Raw genomic sequence first — 26,540 nt, forward strand, 5'->3', positions numbered from 1 at the left:
GAGGGAGGGAGGGAGGGAGGGAGGGAGGGAGGGAGGGAGAGAGAGAGAGAGAGAGAGAGAGAGAGAGAGAGAGAGAGAGCGAGCGCGCGCTTCCTGGCCATGTCCCCCGGGTTGTATGGTGCTCCAGAGTTACTCCTGTCCTTCCTTGGTACTCCTCCTTCCCTCTTCCCCCCCACCCCAACTCCTCCTTGAGCTCTCAAGTGAATAGAGAAGGATAATTATGCTAGCGATGCATTTACCCAGTTTATAAATTTTGCCTTTTGAGAGAGGTACCTTGATGGCTTAGGAAAGGAAAAGCAGCTGTTGTCTTCAGAACAGTGGATTAGGAGACTGGATGTGACTTGTACACATTTCTCCATGTTAACTATTATAGATGTTAAAGTATGGCAGGAACAGAGCCTGAGTCCAGAACCTTCTGCAGTCAGTGGCTCTGGAGCTGCACCTTGAAGGGAGGCGAGATTTGGCAGGAGAACGTGGACATTCCAGTGGCCCGGGCAAAGCCATGGCAGCTGCAATGGGCTGGGAAGGCCGTGGTCACATGCAGTGAAGCTTTGGGGTACTGCCCTTCCCTGATCCTGGGGAGGGCGGAAGGCAGGCTTTGTTTTGCTCAGGGTCAGATGAGTACTGGATTCAGAGTGCCCACCGAGGTGCTCAGGTACTTGTTCCATGAATGGAGGAAGCTGGCACAACAAAAGCAGCTAGACCCTCAGCAGTGGGTCAACGGTGCCAGGCCGTGCTGCACTTTCAGGCAGCTCATTTTCGTTCACTGTCAGTGGCTGGCTAGCTGCTATTGCATTTCCCTTTAGTACATGAAGATGTGGGGCACACTTGACACATGAAACTGGGCTATTTGGGTTCAGAACCCACAATTCTCTTTGAACTTTGCATCTTAGAAAGGTAGGTGGGCGCTGGATTTAAAGGACATGAGTGCCTCACTGCAGTGGGATTGAGTTGGTGGGGTTCTCCATAGGTTTTCAAGTAAGGAACTATATGGTGTCCAGCATGATATTTACCGGTGTACACTTGAGTGGGGTGAAGTATGTTTATCATCACCAGAATGACCATCGGCATTTAAAGCTAACCTGAGACCCAGCTTGTGCTCAGTAAGCTCCCTTACTCATGCCTTTGCTTGGGGGCTTTGGATTTGCTTGACCAAAGGAAGCCTTAACTATAGGTGTTAGGCCAGTAAGTGACGTGTCCTTAATTCTCTGTACTTGCTGTACCCAATAATAGCTTTACAGGAAAACAGGGAACCATGGGGACTTCCACCACATGCTTGTACTTTACACACTGGTTGGTCTGTCTATTTGGGATGTGTGTACATGCTCTCTCTCTCTCTCTCTCTCTCTCTCTCTCTCTCTCTCTCTCTCACACACACACACACACACACACACACACACACACACACACACACGGACATTGGAGAACAACTTGTGGGAGCTGGTTCTCTCCTTCTACTACATGGGTCCAAGGGATCAAACTTGGGTTGTCAGTTTGATGGCAAGGGTCTCTACCCATTGGCCATATTTTTTGTTTTTCTGAGACAGTCTCACAGCATAACCCAGGCTGGACTGGAAATGGCTGTGTGGTCCAAACCTCGAGTTGGGCCAGACTGTTGTGACATTTTATTTCAGGGACTTGAGTATGCATGTGTACTGATGTCCCGAAGCCAGTCTTATGGCTGCAGAAGCATGATTACATGGAGCAATGGAAAGCCTACAGTGCAAAATAATGGCGTTGTTCATGAAGTGGTGCCAAGAGTTAACAGTGAGAACTCATGTTATACACCAGCCATGTGATACATGACAGACCCAAGAGGTACCCGAGGCCACACCAGCAGCCCAATACTTACTGCCTGCCCATTCTCCTGTATATTGCAGCCTCCATGCCCCAGCCCCTGTGCTTAGGCTTCATTGGCTGGTCCTGTTAGAACTTTCTGGTGGCTTGGATTAAAGCAATGAAATGTAAGAAGGCTGCTGGAGGGCCATTAATAGGATTCGCAGCTGTCAATCTCAGAGGGGAGCCTGGGCCAAAACTTAGAGCCAGCCCCATTCCTCTCTTATTTCCAGCCTTCTTTGAGAGACCGCCTCACTGTGCTTTTTAAGCATTTTTTTTTTTTCAGATACCAGATTTTTGTTTAGTGGCTGACTTGGGACAGACAAATTGACCCAAACCGGGAAAGGACTTAGAAAAGGTTGTGGCCTCTTGTTCCTTGCACTGTATTCTGAGTCTCAGTGGTGCACTGGCATCTAAACTGGGCTTCAGATCTATTGGCCATGCCTGGTGATCTTTGTTTGAGTTACTAGTAATGGCCAGAGTTGCAGCATCCTGGTGAAAAAAGCCTGGGGCTCCCAGCACAGAGAGTCAGCTGTCTCTGCAGCCTCAGTGCCTTGGGCAGCCTTTCTCTGCCAAGGGAGGGTGAATGTGGAAGGTCACAGCAAGTGCAGGGAGAAAGCTTCAGGACAGAGCTTTGCCTGACTGTAGGTATGGAGGCAGCTTGTCTCACAGCTAGTTCAGAGACAGTTCATTTTGGTTTTGTTTTCAATGAAGCTGGGTGTATCTTTCAGGGGATGCAGGTGCCACAGAGGGTCATGACTGCCTTTGGGGTACTGGGGACAGGAAGAGGAAGAGTGGGCAGGCTGCGAGGGACTGAAGGACATGATCACAGCCACTGCTCACCCAGCCTCTGTAAGAGAGGCAAAGCTGCTTGGGTTCAAGGAGAACAGTAAGACATGGTTCAGCACCAAGTTCTGCCCAACGAGATTTTGTTCACTTTGCCCATGAAAGTCTTTCTGCATACTTCCTATTCTGGATGGCAGAACTCTCTTTTGGCCTTCAGAACTCCACATGTGGATGATAAATTCTTTCAGTGGGAGGAAACTCATGAGTACTCCTCACAGATGAATGTGAAGGAAAGAGGTGCCCACCTGCTGTTTCATGAACCACAGACTTCCTCTCATGCCTTCTCCACTTGTTAGGTCAGAAGACAACTTGCAAGAGTCAGCACTCTCTACTATGTGGGTCCTAGGGTTTGAACTCAGATTTTTCAGGCTTGGCAGCAAGTGCCTTTACTCCTTGAGCCATTTAGCCAGCCCGTTATACACTTTCCCCACTTGTGCATCACAATCTCTTGTGTACCTGTGTTCTCTTGCTTATCCTAAGTGTGCCTGTCTGACAGTGACTTACTGAAGGATATTTTAGGACATGGGACATCGGATTCTAACTGTGTCTTCCCTGACTTCTCCTCTGGAGTTGTGTGTAGGAAAGAGAAGTCATTTGCTGTCTAGCTTCTTGTGTCTTCCCTGTCTCCCCCAGTTCTCTAGGGTGTTTGCAGGGTGAGCTCAAGTGCTTCTATCGCTTTAATGGCTGTTAGGAAAGGTTGATAAAATTGTTTTCTAGGCTTCTTGTCTTTAACTTTGCAACTCTGGTTACAGGGTCACAGAGCTGGACTTTGGAGCCCTTCTCAAATATGGGAACAGGTGATAAAGCCGATGTTAAAATAGGGGAATGTCCAACGCCCCTTTGACTTTTAAAGTTGTGTGGCCTACAGGCTGTATGGTGTGTATTGCTGAGGACAGCAGTGAATATGGCCCAGCACGAAATCATAAAGTTATTTAAAGCATTATGAGCTCTCTCTCTCTCTCTCTCTCTCCCTCTCTCCCTCTCTCCCTCCTTCCCTCCCTCCCTCCGTGTGTGTGTGTGTGTGTGTGTGTGTGTGTGTGTGTGTGTGTGTGTATGTGTATTTTTCTCAAGCATGAACTTTGTAGATGATAATATTATCTTGTGATGTCAAAAGGTTGTTATTGCTTGGCCCTAAGACCTTTGGTAATCCTTCCAAAGTTCTAAGTTCAGGTGCAACAACTATGGAAATCAAGCCAGTATGCAGTCATAATAGGAGATTAATTGCTGGTACTGGACCAGGGGGAGTAAGTGACAGGGTCTTAGGCAGAATGCACTGTGTTTTCTAAAACAGCATTTATACAGAATAGATAAATGTTAATTTTTTTAAATTTGCTTTTCATCATTGTCTTAGGCTGCACAGTTATTTCATTTTGAGATAACTATGTAGGAGTGTACATGCCTATGTTGTGACTAAGTGTGGTTGCAGGTGAGGGCAGCCTTTGGGAGTCAGTTCTCTCTCCACCATGTGGGCCCTTGGTATTGAACTCAGGTTCTCAAACTTGACAGCAGTCCCTTTTCTTCTGAGGACCCTGTGTGCCAGTGAACTCACCTTTCATTATATCTCATTCTTTCTTTGCTTATTTCTCCTAAAGATGGTCTGGATTTTACATTTGAAATCATGACCACATGGGAGTAGCAAATAGAAAAGAAGCTGCCTCTAGACAGACGACCCCAAGAACACTGTGGGACAGTCACGTGTTAGCTTATGTGGTCTTGGTGATGGATGCAGATCAGGCCAGGGAGAAGGGAAGGCCAAGCCCTGAGGGGAGCTTCCATTAGAGAAGAACCACTTGTACTTGGACATGGAAGGGACTGGTTGGGTAGTTGGGAGGAGGGGCACTCTGGGAGAGTGGGGAGGGGACAGTGACATAGGGGACTTTAGTTTGGCCTAGGTTGAGACCACAGTGGGGTCTTAGAAAATTCTGCTCAGGTCTGACTCCATGGCTTAGCAACCAAAAGGTGCTTTCTTCTAAGTCTGATGACATGAGTTTGATTCCTAGAACTCGCATGGTGGAAGGAGAGAACCAACTCCTTGTAAGTTATCCTCTCATCTTCACACCTGCATGTGCCCCCTTCCAATAAATATATAAATGCAATAAAGTTTAAAGGACAACATTATGCTCATATTCTTAACATTTGAAAGGTAGGGGAGATGTGAATTGATCTAGAGCTACTTGGTTGCCAGGGAAAGGCACTAACGACTACAGAGACCGGTGACTCTTTTCAAATGCTGTAAGCATAAAGCCAAACAAAAGAGCATTTCCTGTCCACATTGCCACTGGCATTGAAAGAGAAGACTTAGAAACCAACTCTCGAATGAGCCACATCCCAGGGCTAAGCACAGTGTAAGTGAAATTGGCCTGCTGTATTTCTGTGCTTAGGTTGAGCCCCATAAATAATAGAAGAGTTCGAGATAGCTCCAGTGTGGAAATGTTTCCATATTACATTGATCTGAAGGTGGTCAAGAGGATGTTCCATTTGGGTTCTCAATAATTCTCTTCCTTCTCCCTCTCCTTCACCTCCTTCTCCTCTACCACCACCTCCTCTACTTCCTTCTCCTCCTCCCCCTCCCCCTCCTGTTCCTCCATTTTTAATAGAGTCAAGACTCCATTATTGTTGGAACAACTGATTATGTCAAGTCTCATGTGCTGTTGGGGTTGTTATTGCTGAATGGCTGAGTAGATCTCTGACAAGCAGAGTATGGGAAAGGGTGTGGGAGATTCTCCTTGCACAGGAGAATCAGTCCTCCTAGGCTGTGTGCTATGCACTCAATTCCAAAATAGCTCCCTCTACCCTGGAAGGACTCATACCTTTTGGCCAACACTTATTGAACATATGAAGTAGTTGGGTATAGTCAGCGTGAGCCTGCCCACCTGCCAGGCTCCCGAGCTGAGTTCGGCTCTTTGCTGTAAGGGCAGAAAGAGAAACCAGGGGGTCCTGGTCTTAGGGTGGCCTGGTGTCTGAGCCAGAGCTGCTACTCTTCATTGTGATCTGTAGTGAGACATCCAGTTTATGTGAGAGGTAAACATTTCACCCTGAAATAGATGATAGAAGGCTGAACACAGGTCTGACTTGAAAGTTGTAGACTTCCTGTGAAAGCAGCCTGACCGTTGGCTTTTGTGACTCTGATGCCTGCAGACTGTTGTAGATGGGTTAGTTGAGAAACTGTCGTTCTTCCATGAGAGGGGAGCAAGTATGTGCTCTAGACTCGCACGTCTCTCTCTCCTTTATACCCCATGTCATAGAGCTGGACATGGTATAGGACGGAGCCTGTAGTCTTAGTTGCTCGGTGTGCCCTGTGATTTAATCATTAATTATCAACCAATGAGTAATAAATAAATTCACTTCTGCTTTTCTCAGTCTAGTACTTGCCCTACTGTCCTGTTGTCCTTGAGCTTCCTCTGGTCATGGTTGTATGCGATCAGTGCTCTGCCCTGAAGTATACAGAGAAGGGAAGGAGGGTCGGGGCATATGTTCCCAATCAGTGATTCCCTCCCTCCCAGACTAACGGGCTCTGTATCTAAATTCTGATTCCTGAGTAATTAAGGAAGAGGGATTCTAGAGGTTAAATACAAAGAAGACATTAATTGTTTTTCTTCCATTTGTATTGTAAAAACATTGAAAAATGCTCAAAGTAGAGTGTCAGAATCTGCACATAGCTATCAGCTGACGTGATTATCAGTTACTTGTTCTGAGAATGCTGCCTAGTGCAGGGATCCACTCTGTTCAGGTGGACATAACCTTGGAGCTGAGGGTGCTCTCAGATGAGGAGTCCTTCTTCACCTTGCAAACAGAACCAGACAGTCTTCCTTTCCACCCCGGTGGCAGCTGCTAGGGGAGTTGAATTTATGTGTTTCAGATTTAAAATGTTAAGGGCTTGGGAGACAGCTCAGGAGGGCAAGCATGAAGATCTGAGCTTGGTCTCCTGGACCTACATAAAAAGAAATCTGGATGTGGTGGCGCACACTTGTAATTTCAGTGCTGGGTAGCGGGAACAGGTGGATGGCTGTGACTCACTGGCCGGCCAGCCTAGCCTACTTGATGAACTCCAGGCCAGTGAGATTCTTTGTCTTCAGAGAAGGGTGGCTAGCACCACTGGGAAGAGACGCCATGATCACGGCAATTCTTATAAAGGAAAGCCTTTTATTAAGGCTGGCTTACGCTTCAGAGGTTGTTGTCACCGTGGCAGAAAGAATGGCAGTGTGCAGGCAGACATGGTGCTGGAGGTTCTACATCCGGAGTCCAGGCAGTAGGAAGAAAGACACTGGGCTTGGCTTGAGCATTTGAAACCTTACTCCCAGTAATACACTTCCTCCAACAGCTCACTCCCTGCTGACCAAGTATTTGAATCTGTGAACCTGTGGGGCCATTGCTATTCAAATAACCACAGAGCCTAAAGAGTAATGCCTGAGATTTTCCTCTGACTTCCACACATTTACAGCCAGCCACACACCAAGTCTTTTCAGCTATTAAGAGTTTCCCAATGATATTTTTTGATTTTAGAAAATTTTGTGTGTGTGGTGTGCACAAGCATGCATATGCGTGCGTGCACACACACACACACACACACACACACACACACATATATGCTTGTAAAAATTACATAGTTCAGGGGTTGGGGATTTAGGTCAGTGGTAGAGCGCTTGCCTAGCTCCCTCAGTCCCCAGCTCCGGAAAAAAAAGAAAAAAGAAAAAAAATTACATAGTTCAGACACATATGATGTCCAAGATGAAAAGTTAGTTTCTCTGAGTTGCACATACTACATATGCACTGAAGGTTTGCTTTTGTAAATAGAGCCCTTGTCTCTCTAGTGTTCTGGAGCATTAACTCTATGACACAGGCTTAGTTCCATGTTAAATATCTTTCAGTCTAAAATGCTTCTTTTAGTACATCTTATTTTTTTTATAGTGAGACACTATTATTGTTCTGCTAGACATATACATGTATATATATTTAATTAAAATTTTATTGTACTTTTTTGTGTGTATACACTCATGCATGCATATGTGTGGGTAGTGTAGGCACAAGTCTTGTGGTCAGAGGACGCTTGTGGAAGTCACATTTCCTCTTCCCACATGTGTGTCCTAGGGATGGAACTCAGGTTGCCAGCCTTGGCAGCAGGCACCTTTACCCACTGAGCCATCTCTCTGGTGCGTGCTCTGTTATATTTTAATTAACCCCTTCCCTTAAAATGATTAAAAGATTACTGTCTGTATTTCAAGGGCAGTGTACATTTGTCAAGACTATATTAAAAAACCATAGGGGACTTAGTACAGCACTGCTAATCACTGGCTGACTTTATTGGGTTGCTTCAGTGTTTTTGTTGGTAAGTGTCTTCTCTTGTCTTGAATTCACTCTGGAATACCAGGTCAATAACTTCTTATGATGGTGAAGATGATGGTCTTAACTACCTTACTGAAATTCACTGTTATAAAATTTACTATTTTCTATAATATACAGCTCATTTTTGCATATTCACAGTTGTATAACCAATATTACTGTTTAATTAAAAATAACTAGATTTATTTGTGTGTGTATACACGTATGTATATATACATACCTATGTACATACATATACACATGCCACAGTCTGTATATGGAGGTCAGAGGACAACTTGCAGGAATCCATTCTTTGTTTCTACTATGTGAGTCCTGGGGAATTGAACACAGGTCCTCAGGCTTGGCTACAAGTAATTTACTCGCTGAGCCATCTACTGGTCTACCATTACCTAATTTAAAATCTTTGTCGTCTGAGGAAGGAACTTCTTAGTCATCAGCAGCCATCTTAATACCTGGCAGTGGCAACCATTAGCCATTTTCCATCCCAAGTGTTTTTCTGTAGCTCTCTAGATATTTCATAGGCGCCATATAACACAGGTCCCTTTGTGTCCAGCTCATTTCACCAAGAGGTACTTTTTTCACATTGTCCTATTCATATTGTGGTATGAATCCAGCATATGTAATTTCATTATTCCCAAATCCTCATTGTGGAGATACGCAATTTTGTTTATCTGGTCATCAGTTGTTGGACATGTAGGTTGATAGGTGACTATGTAAATAGCTGTTTTGAACGCTTGTATTTTATGTAGATACTTTTCCGGTGTCTTGTTTTCTTAGGTGTAGAATGTCTGGGACAGAATTTCTCTCATGTTTAACACTGTGAGTTACAGACTGCATCCTGTTACCCAGACATGGCCCAGGTGGCAGCACAGGCTAGGACTCCCCCATGGTCAAGCTCTTCCTCATTCTTAACTACAGTGGAGTCTCCAGTTCTGTCTCTCTTCACTGTGCCCACATCCCTCTGCTTCTCTTTCTCTTCCATTTCCCCACCACCTACTTGCTCTTCTTAGTTGCACCAGGGGTCTATGAGTGGCTGGGGCTGTCTCAGGAGAGGTCTCAGGTGTGCTGTCCTCCGTCTGTGCATTATGGCACCAGGCAAGGGTCATCTTGGGGGCGTGGCACCCAACTGGTGGTCTTCCCAGGCTAGCCCTGTCCAGCCCCATGATGCCAGCTTGGTGCTCATCTCAGGCTCGCTCCACTGGCCCATTCAAGTGGCCCCCGTGGGAGGGCTGTCTGTTTTGGGCTTACTCCACTCAGGGCCCTCAGTCCTTGGAGGAGTTCTTCTACTCTGGCTTGCTCTTGGTCCTGGGAGCTATTGGGGTCTGGGTGGCACTGGACTGGTGGTTGTTAGGCTAGCTTTTTTCAAGTTAAGCCACAAATCATTCACATATTTACGGGTCAGAACACTGAGCACAGACGTAGCCTATCTCCTTTCTGCCACCTACTAATGCACTTGTGTCACAGCCACACCTGCAATGCTTCTAGGGCCAGGGATGGAATTATTTTTTAATGAACAAAGAAGAAGGAACAGGAGCATGTAAGTCAGAAAGTGCTCATTCACATTTAACTTGACTTTGAATCCAAGTGAAAGATGTTTTCCTAAGGGAACAAGGAAATTCATTCAGTTGTTCAGCAGATAGAGTTCTAGGCCGTGAGTAACCAGGCAAAAAATCTCTGTTGTCCTGGAGCTTGTATTCTGTTTGGGAGAAAGAATCAATTTGCAAGCCACCTGAATACAGTCCACTGAACTTTGGAAAACTTGAGTTTGACGACCAAGAGAGCAGTGCACAGTGGGAGGCTCAAAAAGGACTTTTGAATCCTGTGAGTGGGTGTGGGAGGGTGTGGCCCCCATGAGCTCCAAGCTCTTTGTTGCCTCTTGGGACTTGGTATGTCTGTACAGAGGTGTTTCCCTTCACACTGAGCTCCAGTTCCTGACCTGTTGGGCCTGCTGCCTCCTTCAGCAGCCAGAGTCCTCCCGTGGTCTCATCACCAGAAAGATCAGAGAACTCTGTTAAGCCTAGGATTAGCTTTTGCCTTTAAAAAAAGGTTTATTGAAGTACCCCAAAAATTCACCCACATGTACAGCCCCATTTAGGACATTCTCCATCACCCACTAAGATCCCTCATGCTTGCTTGTAGCCATTCCTCATTCTGAACCTCAGCCTTAGAGCGGCATTTGTGTCTTTTCTGCGAACTTGCCTTCCCTGGGAGTTTCCTGAGAGCAGATTTGTCCAGTATGCAGCCTTTGGTGTCTTGCGTTTGTTTTACTGAGCCTTCTATTTTTTAAGTACATCTGAGGTGAAGCGTGTCACTGCTTTCTACTTTGTTGTTAAATAGCATTTCATCAAGTGACTGTAACAAGTTTCATTTGATCACCTTAGTTCTGTCAGCTCCCTAGAGTAGATGACAGTGTTTTAAATCTGGCCTCTCTTCCCACATGGTGTGGATCACTGTAGCTCTTAAGCACTGCCCAGGTGGCTGCCTTGTGCCCCTAGCCCCTATATGTAACCAGTGGTTACTGTATGGACTAGGTCTCCTCGGAATGCCCTTCATTATTGACACCGCCCCACCTCTCCTTGCTCATTCAAGTTTGTAACCAGCTGAGCTGCAGAGTAGCTGGAGTCTTGGGGGCTACTGAAAGTCACATTTACTGATATGAAATCTTCAGGTTCCCATTCACACTATGTGTGTGTGCATGTGTGTATATGTATGTGAGTCTATGAGCACGTGCACACGTGCATATGGCAGCCAGGTATCAATCTCGGCTATCATCTCTCAGAACTGCCTTGCTGCCCTCACCCCCTTTTCGAGATAGGGTGCCTGCCTTTCACCAATGAAGCTGGCCGCCTGGCCAGGGAGCCCCAGCCACCAGCCTGTTTCTGCCTCCCCAGCCCTGGGGATACAAGCCTGTGCCACCAAACCCTAGCTAGTGGATGCTGATGAACAAAGGAAGATCGTCCCTGAAGCTATCATCCAAGCCCCTCCCTATATACTGCCAGTAATTACTGTATTAGCCTAGATCACCACAGAATACTCCGGTTATTAATACGTTGTGCTAGGCAGGTTTGACTTACAAACACTGCTTTCTAACTGCCTGACCCTGAGGTCACCCGACCTCTATCTATCGTTTCGTAGATACGTTATGTTGCCTCCTGTGAAGGGAGTGCGCCGATGGTGCAATCCCTAAGTCTCTTTCCGGGAGTTACGTCTCTGAGTCGGGCAGCACCTGGCCAGAAGCTGCCCCATAGCTGTCTCCAGATGGTTCTCCAGCAAGGGTCAAACAGCTCTGACCATGGGCATCCAGGGACTCCCTAGGTGATTGCTCTGCAGGACAGCTCTGTGAGACTAGTCCTCCCATCGTGTGTGTGTGTGTGTGTGTGTGTGTGTGTGTGTGTGTGTGTGTGTGTACACCGACCACCAAATTTACGTTTTTTCCTCTTGGCTTTGCCTTGTGTTCTTAACCTTGGAATTGGAAACGAGCACATTTAAGGTGCTAATTATATCGGCAGCATGTACCCCGGGTCTCACGGACAGTCACCGTATTCTGTATTCCAGTGTCAGTGTGGAAGGAAGAGTCTTTAACCCTGCAGATGCCCTAATAAGCATAGCAGCACACACGTGGACACGTCTGTCCACCTGCTGGTCTGGCTGTGACAGCCTGGCTCAGTACTCAGGAAAGCAAGCTTCAGTAGATGCCAGGCAGCCACTCAAAATGGGCCATACATCTCCTGGCTGGGGAAGACCACCATAGCACCCTGAGTGAAAATGGCATGTGTGGGATGTGCTGGGGGTGGTTAACAGAGCTATCTGTTGTCATCGGACATCGTAGCTTTAGGCAAGCTTACTTTTCTCTTCGCAGTTCATGTCTTTGTTTCTTCCTTATTTTATTCATCTGAGTAATCCTGTGGGGTGTGTGTGTGTGTGTGTGTGTGTGTGTGTGTGTGTGTGTAAATAAATGCATGCACATGCTCAAATTCATGTGGAGGCCAGAGGTCATTTTCCACTTTTATTTTTAATTATTTAAGTTTATTCGTTCGTTTGGTTTTTGAGATGGGGTCTCCCTGTGTAGCTCTGACTCTCATGGAACTTGCTATGTAGACCATGGTAGTCTCAAACTCACCGGATCTGCCTGTCTCTGCTAGGATTAAAGGTATTTGCCACCATGCCCAGCTTACCTTTATGTTTTGACGTGGTGCCTCACTGATAGTGGAGCTGGTCAGTAAGATAGGGGATCCTCCTATCTTTGCCTCCTCGTGTGAGGATTACAGGCAGACACCACCATACCTGGACTTTTCTTTGGGTTCTAGGGATGGACACTGGGTCCTTGCACTGCAAGCACTTTACCAACCGAGGCCTCTTCCCAGCCCTAACCCATGCTTTCCTGCTGAGGGGAGCAGGTGCTTATGGGTACCTGTCGTGTGTTGGGCATATTAATAAGGCTTCTTAGCCCGCATGTGTGCTCTGTAGAGTGGATGTATTGTAAGTGGTTCTTGGAGATGGATAGCTGACAATGGACGGTGAGCCTGCTGTCCCCTGTCCCCAAGAGTTTAAGCTTAGGGAGCCTGCGTGCCTTTTCAGGAGCTGGCATTATCAGAGCACTAAAGAGAGTCAGCTGACGTTGGAGGTTATTGGGTGTTGCCTGGGAGGTGTCATGACTTGTCCAAGGTCTTAAGCCACCAGGAGAGAGGTAAATGGGCCTGAAAGTGCTGGATCTGCAAATATTGTGGTGGTGCACACTAAAAGTGGCCTGGGTGTAGTCCGAAGTTTGGAAACATCGTGGCTTTGCCTAGACTCTGTATGGTCTTGGACTGTGTTGCTTCTCCCAAAGTGCCTTAGGAATGAGGGATCTTATTCATTGTGGTCCAGCTCTTCAGTCTGTTCCTGTGAAGTTGTTATTTGGCCCGGATTTTCTCCTGCCCCAGGAGCTATCATGGAGCTGTTTTTGAAGCTGTATTGCTTGTGCCTGGTGTGTTACAGGAGGCATTCTCTTTTTACTCCCTCTAGTACTGGAGTGACCCAAGGGCATCTATGTAAAAATAGCACTGTTCCCAGTGCGCTAGAGCTCTAATGTCAGGGTCTGTTTCCTTTCCTGGCTGTTGATGGATTTCGTTGTCTGTTATCAATCTGCATGTGAACCAGTGGCACTCACTGCCTTGGATCCTTCCGCTGTCCTCCAGTCAGTAGGAGGGAGTCCATCACCTTGTGCTGAGTGCCTTGCTATTTGTATTTCTGCACAGATTCCCTAGGCTGCGAAGCCTTTGCTGAGGGGAAGCCAGGTGTGTCTTTGGCATACCCAGATTGTCAGGGTCCCTCTTGCGCTTTGGGAACATTTGTAAGCCATTCAGGGCTACAGCTAACTCCTGTCTCCCAGCAGACCTGCCAGTGGGACTGCCCAGTGATTCGTGGAGGGCAGCATGTATGGCTGGGATGCCGGACGGACTGACGCCAAAGGGACGGCTCTCATCTCTGACTGGACTGAGCAGTGTAGTGTGATAGTTTATTGTCTGTTCACAATAGCACCCAATTTAAACCCAGCAAGTTGTTTAGTTCAGGAATTTTTCATGTGTGACTTTGGGACTGTAGTTTGCTGTGATAGCTAAAACTGTAGAAAGCACAGTTGTGGATAAAAGAAGTGTTTGTAGAATTGCTGCCGTGGATATAGGTACCCAGAGCCCTTGACCCTGCTTTACCTCCTCCGTGTTCACATCCAGAGCAGAATTGCTGGATTGACCGTACAGTTAAATTCTGTTAAATTTTTCTGAAGGCGTTTTGCACACTGATCCTCACTTCGTACTCCCACCAGCAGTGTGCAGTTCCTGTTTCTTTGCACTGTTACTTCCTGCCTCCCCTGCTCTGCTGAGCCTCCCTCCCTCCCTTTCCTTTGTAGTATCCACTAGTGAGTGTCAGCTGTTCCCACTTGCTCTGTCAGAGTGTCTGCCTCTCCTCCGCTGCACACCTGCACTTTGGGTTCCTCTAACGCTTTGCCTCCTTGTGCTCCATTTCCCTGACTTCTCTCCTGTCCGATTTCTCTTGCTCTGTGTACAGTGTGCTTTCAATGGAGCCCATTCTTAGGCTCTTAATTTGGTTTATTATTTGGTTCTTACAAGCAAACAAACAAACAAACAAACCAGTCTTTGGAATGTCATTTTCCTTTTCCCAGGCAAATTAAGAAGCTATAAAAAATTTGTTTTCACTGTGGCAGTTTCTCAGATATCCTTGGTGTTGACCTTAACAGTAGAGTCCTGGGCAGGTGCTTTTAGTTTCCCTCATGTTTTCCTTGGGATTAATCACGGCTTGTAGGCTTTAAAGAGACTGTCACAGAGGTGAAGTGTGCACTACATTATATTAAGCTTACATCACCAGCATGACTTAGCATTGTTAAGCTGACCTTGGTCACCCGACTGAGGTAATGGTTTGTCAGGTTTCTGTTCTATAAAATTACCTCCCATACCTACTGTGCTCTTTGGAACAAAACCAACTAAGGAAACTTAAATCCTGTGTTTCAAAAGTAAGACCAGGTTGTTTGTTTGTTTGTTTGTTTGTTTTAAAGAAAATAACTCATAAATAGAACTATTTTTTAAAGTTGTGAGAAAAAAGGGCGGGGAGGGGAGTGGCACATGCCTACAATTTCAGCAGTTGGGTGCTACATGTTTGAGGTCCCAATGGGCTGCTTTCTAAGTTGCAGCATACCCTTTCAAGTATCTAATTCCTCCCACTGCTGGTTTGGTGTTTGAACTAGAGTAGACTTGTTTGTAAACTGGACGAACATTCAAATACAGAACCCTCTAAAGGCTACATTATTATGGCAAAAAATCTGCCAAAGACAGCTTTTTATTATATTGCCTTATCACTTTGAAGCTTGTGAGCAGTGAGAAACTGGTTTTTGGAGTAATTGCGTCCCCTGCTGCCCTCTAGCCGGTAGCGGAGGAATGGCAGATAGAACAACGGTACGTTGTTGTTCTTGTCTTTAAACATCAAGGCAAGGAAAAGAGGTTTGTGGTTTTTCCAAAAATTGCACCAAGGTAAAGCAGAGCTCTAACCGATGCAGGTGTGTTGTCAGGCGTTAGCAGTACTGCCCTCACTATTCGTTCATTGGACAGTAGCGCAACCCCAAGAAAAGGATGGTTGCCTGTAACCACACGTGCCCGGCAACCAGAGAGCTCTAAGTCCGAGTAAGGTTGCGGTGACCGCCTCAGGAGGCCTACCCCAACCCGCCCGGTGTACAGTATTTTCTACGACTGCTGCTTCCCATGCCGCGTACCGTCTCTGCTTTCCTCAAACTCCCGAGGGGCTTCCTGGAGCCTGCTTGGTTTTACCCAGAAGGCCGCGCGCCACAAGACTGAAAATTTGCATATCCGCCTCTCTGGGCGGGGCCAGAGGGAGGCTCAGAATTGGCTTTTTTTTCTTGCTGCGACCTGGTTAATTTGCATACGCCACTCTAGGATGGGGCGGGGCCGCAGTGAGCACCGCTGCAGGGGCCTCCTCTAGGTCTTGCTGCTTCAGTGGAGTTCTGCCTAGGCGAGTTTTTCTTCCAAACGGTAGCGGGTTTTTCCGTGCCGAGCATCCTTTCCTGGCCAGCCAGCTCAGCCTTTCCAGTCGTTAGGCGCCCGCGGGGACCAGCTGTGCCAACGCCACCAAACTGCACCTCTGACGCTGTGCTTGTTGCTGTTGCAGGTGGTTCTCTTGGGCATGGACATCCTGTCGGCATTGGTGACTAGGCTGCAGGACCGGTTCAAGGCGCAAATCGGCACAGGTGAGTGAGCCTTAACCAGCAGACTCTCAGCTTTCCTTCCAACCCTGGACTCATCCCTCTTCATGGCCTCACTGTCCCTAAACTGGTACCTTCCCCTTCAGTCCCCAATTATTCCATCCTGCTGTGTGACCTTCAAATATGAACTATTACCACTTGAGGTTTTTATGCAAGCTTAGTCATCAACTTGATGCCAGCCAATACCTATTGTTCCCACCTCCTCCTCCAAGAAGCAGTGTTCTTTGAAACTCTTAACAAAAAAAGGACCCAGTTGGATTTTTCCACGGTTTAGATGTCACTAAATCAGTGAGTTTCATGGTGGCGATGCAAACACTAAGCAGTTTTGTTTATACAACTGTTTCAGTAGAGAATCTCTCCATTCCCTTTTCTTCATTCCCTTTTGTGTGTGCAGCGAGTGGGTAGAGCCGGTGTTCCAGTCAAGCACTAACCACTGAGAAACACTGTCAGCTGGAATTTCCCAGCAGTGTTCATTATCAGTGTCTATCTTTTTCTTTTTCTGTGACTTTGTGGTCAGTGTTCTTGCTGAGAAAGATGGTGGGACCCTAAAACTTACTGCTAGGAAATTTGGTGTTTGAACCATTTTCCTTTTCTCTCCTACATTAGCTCAAGAGTCATGGATTCATTCTCACAAGAGGCCTAACAGGGTTGGAATAGGCCTGGGTGGGTTGGCCCATGCTTCATTGTGTGGATGTGGTGTGTCTTTTGTATGCTATAAGTAAAAGATACCCGATATTATTGAAGCATGTTGGTCTGTTACTTAATGTTTTTTATTAGCATATGTCAGTTACAAACATGACAGTTCCTACTCACATCATATTTCAACCTCACCCTAACTAACTCTTGCAGTTGCCTCTCTTCCCCTCTCAGTCCTGCTTGATACCCTTCCTTCTCCACTTAGCCCCTTCTACATTCCTATCTTTTTTCTCCCATGACCCACCGAGTCTCATTAGGGTTGCTCACAGAAGCATAGCTGAAGGATGTTTACAAGGTGGGTCCTTAGCCATAATGTATAATGAGAATGTCTCATTCTCCCCCCCCCACCCCCAGCAGTTAACTGCACATAAACCCTCAGGAGGGTGGGTCTTAGTGAGCCCTCCTATTGTAAGGCCTTTTTGTTTTTCCTTCCCTTCCTCCCCTCATTCCTTTCACACTGGGTACTATATAGTGTTGGCTGGCCTTGAACATTGCCTGCAAAGGATGACCTTAAACTCCTGATCCTCCTTCCTCCATGTCCCAAGTGCAGAGATTACCACAGTACTCACCCAGCCCTGGCTTTGGAATCACCCCCTTAGGCCAGCTGACTGCAGATCAACAGCGGGTGACCTCAGATCCAACCCAAGATCTATTCTGTCTATTTCCATCTTGGTTTCAGTGTTGCCAAGTCTAATAGACAGACTGGGAGATGCTAAGGACTCCGTGAGGGAGCAAGACCAAACTCTGCTGCTAAAGATCATGGATCAAGCTGCTAATCCCCAGGTAGGACGAGAGAAGTAGGACTGTGTGTGCAACTCCCTGGGCCTGGCTTCTCTGAAGCTGATGGGTTAGAGACTGGTTTCTGTTGCTTCAACAAAACACTGACCAGAAAGCAAGTTGGGGAGGAAAAGGTTTATTCCCTGAGGTTCCACAGCACTGTTCACCATTGAAGGAAGTCAGGACAGGAACTCAAAAAGGGCAGGGATCCTGAAGGCCAGAGCTGATACAGAGCATATGGAGGGATGCTGCTTATGGGCCTGCTTCCAATGGCTTGCTCTGTTATAGAACCTGGGACCACCAGCCCAAGGAGGGCCCCACCTACAATATGCTGGGTCCTTCCCCATTGATCACTAATTGAGAAAATGCCTTACAGCAGGATCTCACAGAGGCATTTCCTCAATTGAGACTCCTTCCTCTCTGATGACTCTAGCTAGTATCAACTTGACACAAAACCAGCCAGTATAGAGATGAACATTCTTATGGCCCACAGTGCCTCCTGATATGAGAGATCTAAACACATATCCAGCAGAAGGTTTGATTTGAGTACATGAGTGGGTTGGACTTGGGTGCTGACCCTTTAGCGTATTTATGTGACTGGCTCTCCAAGGCTCTGCAAAGCGGCAGCTAGTGCTATCGGAGGAGCCAGCAGGCCTGGCTAGGGCTATGGTTCTATATGATAGTTAGCTGGGCTTGCTAGAATGGATGGACCCAGCCCTGTCTTTCAGGGTCCCACTGACCCCTGTTAGGGGATGTAACTGGGTCAGCCAACTGAAGTTTCCCTGGGGAGAGAAAACAAGTACCAGAATGAGCCTCAGCGAGGAGAGGTGTTCCAGACAGAAGGCACTTTGTGTACCTACTGTGCTTTGGGCTGTACTATTCTCAGTCATAAAATGGGGTGGTTATACCTCCTCAGGGCTATGGGGAGAATCCAGTGGTGTTACCTAAGTGCACATGCTTTTCATACTTTAACTGCGTGTGTCAGTGTGCTCATGAGGATCCTGGGGATGGGACCAGTTTGGTTCCTGCCAAGAGCTTTATTTTGATGACTCCTGTCTTACTGTGAAGAGTTGCAGAATCCCTTACCCTCTCACCTGTCCCTTGTCGCCTGCAGTATGTGTGGGACAGAATGCTCGGAGGCTTCAAACACAAGAACTTCCGCACACGAGAGGGCATCTGCCTCTGCCTTATTGCAACACTCAATGCGTAAGTCTGGGGAAAATCTGCAAATTCTGCTTAACTAGAGCTCGCTCTCGAGCTCTCTGTCTCTGTCTCTGTCTCTCTGTCTCTCTCTCTCTCTCCCTCCCTCCCTCCTTTTCTCCCTCTTTAAGTAAAAAATGGTGTCTCATGCAGCGCTTCTATCTTAGACTCCTTTTGTAACTGAGTATTTCCTGAACTCCTGCCTCCACCCCTCAACAGTTGGGATTACTGGCACAGGCCACCATGTGTCTGGAGAAGGAAGCACTCTAAAATTTGAATTATTTCTAGCCCCTTGGCTAAAGTTATAAAAACAAAACAAAACAAAAACCAGGACTACCACCCTTTATTCTGAAGTAATTGGATCTACAGGTGTTTGGGGAGAAATGTAGTGGGACAGTGCTCTTCTCCTCCGCCTGTACCCTGTAGACAGTGCTAGTGCTGTCCAGAGAGCCACAGCTGCACACAGAGCTGGTGTGTGTGTGTGTGTGTGTGTGTGTGTGTGTGTGTGTGTGTGTGTGCGCGCGCACGTGTGTGTGTGGGGAGGGGTGTGTGTGTGTGTAGGGGGAGGGGTGTGTGTGCATGTGTAGGGGGAGGGGTGTGTGTGTAGGGGGAGGGGTGTGTATGTAGGGGGAGGGGTATGTGTGTGTGTGAGGGGAGGGGTGTATGTGTGGGTGTGTGTGTGGAGGGGGAAGGGCACACCCACCCACTGCCCTTTTGTCTGCACACTTTATAGTCTATAGCAACCATTTGGACTCTATGCCCTTGTAGATTCTGAAGTGGAATCAAACCTGTGAGTCTTTTCAGGGTTGCCCTTAGATTTCCGCTTAGTTAAACTCCCTAGAGGCACACTGTGTGCCACTCATGGTGATAGCTCATTTCGTTTCAGTGCTGAGTAGAATCCTTTGGTTTAGAATTTATGCTGTAGTATATAGACTGACTATGTGGTGTAGAATATTTACTATAGCTGTAGCCCAGATTATTTAGCCATTTATCCATTGAAGAAAATAGGGGTGACTTCAAGTTTGGGCTTTAGGAGTAAAATTGCTATGGATATGCCTAAGGTTAATGCAGAATTGTGACTTTCCAGTTCTCTTGAGTACGAGTACAATGGCAGGGTCATTTTCCAAGCGTTTGTTTTCTTGTCTGTCTGTCTGTTCGTTTTGTTTGGGAGTTTTGCCTGCAAGTACATCTGTGCCATGTATGTCTAGAAGAGGGCACTAGATCCCTGGGACAGGAGCACAGATGATTGTGAGCTGCCCTGTGGGTGCTGGGCATTGGTCTGGCTCCTCTGGAAGGGCAGCCAGTGCTCTTAACCACTGAGCCATCCCTCCAACCTTCCCCCCCCATCCCCCCAGTTTTAGGCTTTAAAAGAAATAATTTCCAGAGTTCCCTGTGCTGTTTTATACCCTGTATTCACAAAGGGTGTCTGTGCCATCAGCCTTGGGACAGAGAAAAGTGGCTAAGAGGCTGGAGACTTGCCTAGTGCTTAAAGGTGCTCGCTTCTCTTTCAGAGGACCTGTTTGGTTCACATCAGGTGGCTATCAGCTGTCTATACATTCCCCCTTAGGGAACCTGACATCCCCTTGTGGTGTGCATACAGACATGCATATAAATAAAAGTAAACCTCAAAGGAGGGTGACAAGCTTAATGCCCCAGTATAGCAGTGTGGAGTCGACTGCCCTGCTGCCAGCCGTCTTGGCACTGTTGTGTCAGCAGCACTAACAGAGTGTCTGCAGGCCCCTCCACAGGGGACCCTGAAGGAGCTTGGTTGGGTTCACTGGGTTTGGCAGAGCAGGAAGTGTGGCCTGACACAACAGAGCTAGGGTAAGCCTGATGCCAAGGCACAGGCCCTGGTGTACCCGTCAAGCCCAGGCCTAAGCACCACAGATGGATGGGCTGTGAGGAGCTTTGGAGCCACCCTGAGCAGAGGTGGGAAAGGCTAATCATTTCTTGGGGGTGGAGGAAGGGCAGGCCTGTGTATCAGCCTCTTTCTTCCCTCAGTCTCACACCCGCCTTTCATTTTCAGCTCTGGGGCCCAGACTCTAACACTAAGCAAGATCGTGCCACATATATGTAACCTACTGGGAGATCCCAACAGCCAGGTGAGTGGGAAGAGTCTGTGTCCTGTGAGGGTGCATTCTGGTGTGTGTGGTCAGCAGGCGGGAGACCCTTCTCTCTGTGGACCTCTGATTGTGATGAAAGGATTTAGCTAACCACTGACGTTTGCAAAGTATGACAGCAAATAGAGTGGCCACTCCGCACACTCCACAGAGATTCTGTGTACCGAACTGTGCTTTATAGTGTACCAGTTAACTGGGAAGGCGGCTAAGAGCACTTGTTCTGACAAAAGTTCCAGTTCCCAGTACCTCATGGTGGCTCACGACCATCCACAACTCTGTGGTGCACAGTCAGACGCATGAGCAAAACACTCACATACATGAAATCAATCTAAACACTAAAGACAAACCAAAAGGAGCTAACAGTGACCACAGCTGTTTCCAAGAAGACACCTTCACTTCGCACCTCAGGCCTTTGGCCTTGTTCGCTATCGTTATTTTCAGGTTTAGAAGTCCCACCTCACTCACCAGCCTCCGCTGTGTGCTGTGGGAGAAACTTCACATGATTAGCACAATCCTTCATTCTAGATACATTGCCTCAGTTGATTTCATGTTTGATATTAGAGACAGCGTGAGTACCAGTTCAGGAGAATATTTCACACTTTGGACTACCTGGACCAAAACAAAAAGCCTGGAGTGAACACGTGTCCTGGCCTTGCACAGTTGACCCTGGGGGACACTTGGGTCTTGAGCTTGCTTCCCTGTGAGGGCCGTAGCATGTGCTTTCCGAGTCTTTGTGTGAGTGCTCTGGAGGTGAGTGGGCCCAGCTTTCTAGGAGTCTCCTCAGCCTGAGGCACACATTGCATTTGCAGAAATCCCACCTGCAACATGGAATGGGGTTTCGAGACTCCCTTAACTGTGCTGTTTTAAATAAGTGACAAACTGACTTGCTGTCTTGATGTGTCTTCACAGTATTTGTACGGGTGTACTTCCATACCGGGCCCTGGGAGTCCTGGTTAGGTAACACGCATACATCCACGTAGCAACAGTGTTCATTCCCCAAAGGCAGGCACTCCTGGGCTGGTTCTCAGTAGCAGCAATGCAACTTAAATGTGAAAAGCATGTCTTTAAGTGGGATTGTATCTAAGTGCTCTAAGCAACTATGGTAAAGATTCTGTAAATTCAGAAAAGGTGCCATGCCGGTGGCACATTCCTGAAGTCTCAGCACTGTGACGCAGACTGGTGGATCTCGGAGGTCAAGGCCAGCTTCTCTACGGACTAGGTTCCAGGTCAGCAAGGACTGTGTAGGGATGTGCAGTCTCAGAAATGAAGATCGGGGACTGGTGAGATGGGTCAGCAGTTAGGGACACTTACACTCTCTAGAGAACCTGAGTTCAGTTCCTAGCACTCACATGGCTGCTCACGATTCTCCATAACCCTAGGTCCTGGTGATCTGGTGCCCTCTTCTGGCCTCCAAGGGTTTCAGGTGCACACAAAGTGCACATATGGAAGGCAAATCACTAATACACATAAAAATTTCAAATTATAAAATAAATAAATATAAGGCAAGTGAAATGATATTTTTAAATAAAATGTGAAACTGTTAACAGACTGAACTTTAAATTACCACTCTTTACCCAGAATCTGTAGGCACCTGTACTGTGGGGACTACCGGCGGCACACCCTGCCATAGTAGTTGGAGCTGTAGGCCTTTAAAAAGGAAATCCTTATTACTTGCATGTTTCTACTTATCTCTGTCATCTGTCATGTGAAACGTGAAGCTGTTACTTGAGGGTCGCTATTAGTCCCTGTGGTAGACAGAATCCATAGGCTGTGGATTCTCTACTACACACTGAGAACCCCACAGTCATATCTGCCTTTGGAACAGCCTCCTACACTCATAGCACCCTGCACCCTGCACTCACACTGCACCATCTAGGAATGTCCGCTGCCAGCTGCTTCCCTCACGCCGGTTCACTCAGCCGTCCACTGTTGTGTCATTGAGCTGCTGCCCAAAGTGTTATCAAAAGATTAGCCTTTATTTTTATTAATGTGTATGTGTGGGTGTATGTACTCGTGAGACCCTACCCTGAGGAATTCAAATAAGGATGTTGCATGCTGGAGTTATAGCAGTTGTGAGCTGCCTGACATGGGTGTCAGGAACAGAACTCAGGTCCTTCTGCAAGAGTACACAGGTTCCTCGACATCTCCCTAGCCCCAGCTCCAAACCTTCATTTCCCTCTTAGAGGTCCTGCCCTCCCTGCCTCAGGGTTAGGCAGTAAGCGTTTGAGTTTTGGTGGCTTGAGCATGAAAGGAATGCAATTGCCTGGAACAGGAGAGTTCGTGACTACCATTACCTGTCATGTGACACTGGGTCAAATGTCAAATGGGAACAGGAGCAGCTGCTGGCTCCTGACATTTCCCCTTCAGACTTTGTCTCATTGCTACATGCCAAATCTAAAACCCTGTTGCCTCCGCATCTCTTCCTACCTGGCTTTCCTGCCAGTCTGTATTAACATTTATTATTTTCTTTTTGTTTACCAAATTGTAAACTTACAGAAGAGCCTGAAGATTGGCCAAGCAAGCACTGTCTGCCAGTTAGCGCTCGAGCAGGTCTGTTTTACACCTGCTGGGGTGTTACATATTTGCAGGCCTGCATTTGTTTTCTGAACCTTTTAGAAATAATATTTTTACTCCAGAAAGTTCAGCAGATCATATAATACCAAAAGTATTTCCTCGAAATAAATGCATGAATGTATAAAGAATACATAGGTGGAGGTCAAAGGACAACTTGAGGGAGGCAGTTTTTCTTTCTGCATGGGATCTGGGATCAAAGTCAGGTTGTCAGAGTTGGTAGCAAGCTACTTTACCTGCTGAGTCATTTCACTGGCTCCGCATGCCATTTCTATGGTAAAGAAATTTAACACCAATACATCGATATTTATGTGTACTCCATAATGAGGTTTCTCCAAGAAAACACCCCCATCCTGTCCCTTACTCCTCATTTTCACTGCGCTGTAGTCGGACCTTTGTGTCTGGCCAGAGTCATACTTGTATCCTGACACCTGACTCTTCTGAGCACTGACATGAGCCCTCCATACCTCCTCCCTACAGTGTGTGTGTGTGTGTGTGTGTGTGTGTGTGTGTGTGTGTGTGTGTGTGTGTGTGCGTGCGCACATGTGCATATATAGGTGCAAATGAGGAGGGGCATGCATGCATGTGGAGACCAGAGGACAACTTTGATAACATTCTGCAGGCACTGTCCACCTTGTCTTTTGAGATGGTGTCATGGCCCTAGAATTCAGTATGTAGGCTCCACTAGATGGCCATTGAGTCCCACGGCCCATCTGTCTCTTGTCCCAGTGCTGGAATTGTAAGTGTGTGCCTACCTGGGTTTTTGACATGGGTTCCAGAGGTCACCTGGGTCCTCGTGCCTACAGGACCAGCTCTTTACTCAGCATCCTGCTCCTACCTTTCTGTTGTGATCTTTGGTATTAGACAACATTGATCATATCCTGCCCTCTGTTAAGAGTAGCATTTGCGTATGACATTTCTTCTTTTTAGCATTGTAAGCTCCTTGAACATAGGGCCCTTGCAGCAGGCTCCAAGCTCACTTTTTGTTGCTTGTCTTAATCTCCTCAGCCATGAAGCTGATGCTTTATATCATCTCCTTATGCAATGTCTTAGTTACTAAGACACCATAACCAAGGAAACATAAAAGAAAGAGTTTTTGTGGGGATTACAGGTTCAAAAGGTTAGAGTTCATGACTATCATAGCAGGGAGCATAGCAGCAGGCAGGCGGGCAGGCAGGCACTGGAGCAGTTGCTGAGAGCTCATGTGTTGATTCACAACATGAGGCAGAGAGTGAGCTAACTGGGGCTGGCGTGGGCTTTGAGAGCCCACCCATGTGACATCACTCCTCCAACAAGACCATACCCCTCAGTCCTTGCAAAGCAGTTTAACCAACTGGGGGCCATTCTCATTCAAACTACCACATATCTGATGCTCTTCTTATAGCATAGTTTCTTGGTTTTTATTTTGAAAACTCTGGTTTCTTGCCATCACATGTTAAAGAATGGGGAATACTTGGGGACCTGTGTAAAGAATTGGAGATTTTCTTTTTACAATATTTGAGGTCATTTTATGGGAGTGAAAACATGCACATGTGCCCTTGCTTAGTCTGTCATGTGCAGGGATTGTATGCATGGTTGGACTGGTGAACTGGTGATCGATTGGGTTGGCAGAGAGTGTGCTCGATTCTATCAGAAAGGGTTGGGGAATGGCATGAAGCACTGGCGAGATTTGTTCTTTTATGTCTAGGTTCGAGATGCAGCAATAAACAGTCTGGTGGAGATTTATAGACATGTAGGTGAACGTGTGAGGGCAGACCTCAGTAAGAAAGGACTGCCACAGTCCCGGTAAGTGTTCACTTTACCATTTTCTGCTTAAAACAAAATTGTAAATGTATTTATTTGTATCTTTGTGTATACAAGTCTATATTGTTTTTGGAGGTTTGAGGACAACTCGCAGGAATTGGTTCTCTCCATTTTAGCACTGGGCATTGAACTCAAGTGTCAGAAGCGAATGCCTTTACCTGCGGAGTCATTTTCACTGGCCCTTAAGAAATTATTTTTAGGGTTGGGGATTTGGCTCAGTGGCAGAGCGCTTGCCTAGGAAGCGCAAGGCCCTGGGTTCAGTCCCCAGCTCCGAAAAAAAGAACCAAAAAAAAAAAAAAAAAAAAAAGAAATTATTTTTTAGTTAATTAATTTAAAATTTAAAAAATAACTTGTTTAACATCAAATATTCATTTTATGTATGTTTTTGGATACTTTTCCTATATCCCTTCTTCTTCTCTTCAGGTTTCATTCTTGATGTGGTAATTTTACTGAAAGAATGCATGAGTATGAAGCTGGCTGTAAGTCCTTTCCACATCGGACTTCAGTGAAAAGCTTTTTAATTTGTTCCTTCAAAAATAAGAAAGTGTGTTCCTTTTAAGCCCGAGAACCTATGTTTGAGCCTCAGAACTCACTAAACAGTTGGATGTGGTGGTGTGTGTATAGTCTTAATACTGGGGAATTGGAGACAAGTAGATCTTGTCAGCCAGCCTAGATGAATTGAAGATCTCTAGGCCAATGAGACTCTGCTTCAAAAAGCAAAGTGGCTAGTGCCTGAGGCATGGCGCCCAAGGTTGACCTCTAGCTTTCACGGTGGCCCCCACCCTACCTACCTGACCCCACCATCCTCAGATGACTCATGCAGACATCTGGCTTCGTTTATAGCTGTCTTAATTACTTTTTCGATTGCTGTGATAAAACTGACAACCAAAGCAAGACGGAAAACCAGGAGGGCAGACTCTAGGTCTTGTAGGTTTACTTCTGATATCAAAAGGCTTAGATGCTTCTTCCCTTCCAGCTTGTCTGACTGTATAACACGTTTCTGTCTCTCTCTCTCTCTCTCTCTCTCTCTCTCTCTCTCACTCACTCGCTGTTTCTGCTTTCTGTATACAGCTCTCCTTGGCAGACATCTCATGGCCCTTGAGGTCTGCATGCAATTTGCTTCATTTCCACAGTGTCATACAGTAGCCTCTCTAGGATTCCATGCAGGGAATCCACTACCACAGGCCTAGCCTCAGCAGCTTTACTTAGCCTCCGAGATGCCTCCACAGCCCCTTTGCGTGACTCTGGTGCCATGTGGCCAAGTCTGTGAGGTTCTGCCGCCTGCTGGAGATGGATCCTGTCCCAGTCCCTGAACTGCATTTGCATAAACTTTGATTTGTTGTTGCTCCTAAGGAACAGGTAATTCCTTAGGCCTTTCTCCCTGACAAGTTTCAGGGCAGGCTAGATGGATCTCAACTTGAGGATGTCACTCCCTTTATTCTATCTCCTTATTCTTTTAGCACCAATCATGGCTCTAGAATTAAGTTTCCTGGTGCTGTTTTTCTCTTCAAACCTTATGTTTTGCCCCCACCCCCAACCTGTTCTTTTTAATTGTAAATCTATATAAGAGTGATCACTAATAA

At 46.8% G+C, this 26,540-nt stretch overlaps 1 protein-coding gene and 2 non-coding genes across 42 annotated transcripts in view; 1 reads left to right on the forward strand and 2 right to left on the reverse strand.

The window, feature by feature from the left end:
• Clasp1 (cytoplasmic linker associated protein 1) overlaps positions 1 to 26,540 on the forward strand; it is a 221,593-nt gene that overhangs the window by 58,799 nt on the left and 136,254 nt on the right. For all 40 annotated transcript variants that reach the window (XM_063272238.1, XM_063272254.1, XM_063272256.1 and 37 more), the window contains exons 3-7: positions 15,697 to 15,775; positions 17,166 to 17,269; positions 18,378 to 18,469; positions 20,490 to 20,565; positions 24,842 to 24,939. In XM_063272238.1, coding sequence (XP_063128308.1) covers positions 15,697 to 15,775; positions 17,166 to 17,269; positions 18,378 to 18,469; positions 20,490 to 20,565; positions 24,842 to 24,939 — 449 coding nt within the window. The remainder of the gene's footprint in view (positions 1 to 15,696; positions 15,776 to 17,165; positions 17,270 to 18,377; positions 18,470 to 20,489; positions 20,566 to 24,841; positions 24,940 to 26,540) is intronic.
• Positions 9,386 to 9,514, reverse strand: LOC120096397 (small nucleolar RNA SNORA17). Its single transcript, XR_005492826.1, has one exon. It is a non-coding gene; the product is annotated as a small nucleolar RNA SNORA17 (small nucleolar RNA).
• LOC120096423 (U4atac minor spliceosomal RNA) lies at positions 15,024 to 15,148 on the reverse strand. Its single transcript, XR_005492842.1, has one exon. It is a non-coding gene; the product is annotated as a U4atac minor spliceosomal RNA (small nuclear RNA).

The sequence above is a fragment of the Rattus norvegicus genome, chromosome 13, assembly GCF_036323735.1.
Source record: "Rattus norvegicus strain BN/NHsdMcwi chromosome 13, GRCr8, whole genome shotgun sequence".
Classification (NCBI taxonomy): domain Eukaryota; kingdom Metazoa; phylum Chordata; class Mammalia; order Rodentia; family Muridae; genus Rattus; species Rattus norvegicus.